This window comes from Acinonyx jubatus, chromosome D1 (genome assembly GCF_027475565.1).
Source record: "Acinonyx jubatus isolate Ajub_Pintada_27869175 chromosome D1, VMU_Ajub_asm_v1.0, whole genome shotgun sequence".
Taxonomy (NCBI): domain Eukaryota; kingdom Metazoa; phylum Chordata; class Mammalia; order Carnivora; family Felidae; genus Acinonyx; species Acinonyx jubatus.
Window position 1 is genome coordinate 11263454 of NC_069390.1, and position 2517 is coordinate 11265970.

Consider the following 2517-nt stretch of genomic DNA (forward strand, 5'->3'; position numbering starts at 1 on the left):
ATAATGGAGAACAGAATGGATGATAACGGGAAGAGGAAGGAAAATGGGAGATTAGATAGGAGGCTATCACAGGAACCCAAATGTAAGATAACAATGGATAGAAATGACTGGGGCAGTAGAAAAGGACCAAAGCAATAGATATGAGAAATTTTTGAAGGACAAACTATCAGCATTTAGGAACAAATTGAATAAAGGAGAGAAAGCAGCCTGAATCAATGTTTCTAGGTGTCGAGCTAAATTACAGTGTGTGCTGTAATATCACAGCACACCAGGACCACAATTCTCTTTAAATTATAACCTACATCCAATTAAACTTTCCTAAAACATTTTTGCTTTGAGTTTCCCATGATGAGATAATACCCTATTTTATCCATTTTGTAACTTTGAACTTTAAGCTGACTTGACTCGTTCATTCATTCAGTAAATACTTCTTGGAAAGCTTCCTGTATCGGGCATGGTGCTAGGCACCAGAATCAAAGCAAAGAGCATGAAAATCGCCACCATGGAGGATCTCTCAGTCCTCCTCTTCAGGGTAGAGGAGGAAATGAGAGGAGTGGCATATGTGTAAATTATAATATTCCACGATTTGCTCTGAAATGAAAGGGTGCCCCTAACCACTGAGGTACCTCAGAAAGTGCTCTAACATTAAACAGGGGAATGTGACTGTGTCACATTAAATGTGAGGTACCTAGAGACACATGTCATCTTTCCTTTTTCTAGATCTAGCACACTACCCATGGAAGAAATAACTAAAACTGCAAAGATACAATTCTTCTTTCGTCCATTCTCAGCTGACCCTAAGGTACAGTAGGGATTTTTGTGGCCTTCCTGACGATGTACCTGATCAGCCTCAGCGGAAACACCACAATTGCAGTCATTGTCCAGATCAACCACTCCCTCCACATCCCCATGTACTTTTTCCTGGCGAACCTGGCAGTTCTGGAAATCTTCTATACATCTTCCATTGCCCCACTGGCCTTGGCGAACCTTCTTTCAATGGGCAGGACTCCTGTTTCCATCCCTGGCTGTGGGACCCAAATGTTTTTCTTTGTCTTCCTGGGTGGAGCTGATTGTGTCCTGCTTGCGGTCATGGCTTATGACCGGTTTGTAGCAATCTGTTACCCTCTACGATACACCCACGTCATGAGCTGGCCCTTGTGTGTGGAGCTGGTGGTAGGGTCCCTGGTGCTGGGGTTCCTGCTGTCGCTGCCACTGACTATTTTGATCTTCCGTCTCCCATTCTGCAACAACAAGAGATCTACCAGTTCTACTGTGACATGCCTGCTGTCATGCGCCTGGCCTGTGTGGACACACACATTCACAAAACTGCCCTGTACATCGTCAGCTTCATCGTCCTAAGCGTCCCATTCCCATTAGTCTCCATCTCCTACGTCTTCATCGTGGCAGCCATTTTACGGATCCGGTCAACGGAAGGGCGCCACCGAGCCTTCTCCACCTGCTCCTCGCACATCTTAGTGGTCCTCCTGCAGTATGGCTGCACCAGCTTTATATACTTGTCTCCCAGTTCCAGCTACTCTGCTGAGATGGGCGGGGTGGTGTCCGTGGTCTACACCTTCATCACTCCCATTTTAAACCCTTTGATCTACAGTATGCGGAACAAGGAACTGAAAGATGCCCTACAGAAGGCGCTGAGGAAGTTCTAGGTAGGATGATCCCATGACTTGTCAAAATTGGACACTTGAGGGCAAAACGGGATGCTATTAATAATTATGCTGTGACAGCATGCATGAGCCAAGAATGTCCTCGCAAACTAAGATATGGCCCACTATTCTAGGATCACCAGAGGAGAATACTACTGTGTAATTGAAATGAAGCTATGTCATGGAGGGCAGCATGTCCTGGGCATTGATGGAGGAACATCAACATTTACTGGACTTTATATACTAGGCACTTTACATGGGTTATCTCACTTAGCCCATAGTAAGTACCACTGTCCTCATTTTTTTAGAAAAGGAAACCAAAATGGCTAACAAAAGACATACCCAGGATGAGAACACAAGTATTTAAAAAAGCTAAAGACAGGCAGCCTGGCTGAGTGGCTCAGTTGGTTGAGCCTCTGACTCTCGACTTCAGCTCAGGTCATGATCCCAGGGTCATGGGATTGAGCCCTGCATCGGGCTCCATGCTGAGCATAGAGCCTGCTTCAGATTCTCTCTTTCTTCCTCTGCTCCTTTCCCCTGCTTCTACTCTCTCTCTCTCTCTTAAAAATTAAAAATTAAAAAAAATTGTTAATAGAAATCTAAAGACTAAGCTATCTTCACACAATATTGCCCAAGCAGGCCCTGAATGCCAAAAAAAAAAAAAAAAAAGAAAAGAGAAGAGAAGAAAAAAGAAAAGAAAAGAAAAAAGAAAAGAAAAAGAGGAGGTTTTGCAGTTGGCCAAAGGAAGGGGGACTTTTTTTTTTAATATGGTTTTGTTGTATTAACCAAAAAGAAAACTCATAACTCTCATAACTTTTAAAGAGCACCCCAGCAATAAAAAGGATAGTAATGAAGG

General features: G+C 43.6%; 1 protein-coding gene across 1 annotated transcript; it reads left to right on the forward strand.

Annotated features, from left to right (window-relative positions):
- The first annotated feature begins 594 nt into the window (after positions 1-594).
- LOC106977877 (olfactory receptor 10V1) lies at positions 595-2277 on the forward strand. Its single transcript, XM_053203135.1, is given in 3 exon segments — positions 595-806; positions 809-1249; positions 1252-2277. Coding segments are annotated over 3 exon segments (924 nt in total). The 5' UTR covers positions 595-736; the 3' UTR covers positions 1665-2277.
- The last annotated feature ends 240 nt before the right edge of the window (positions 2278-2517 follow it).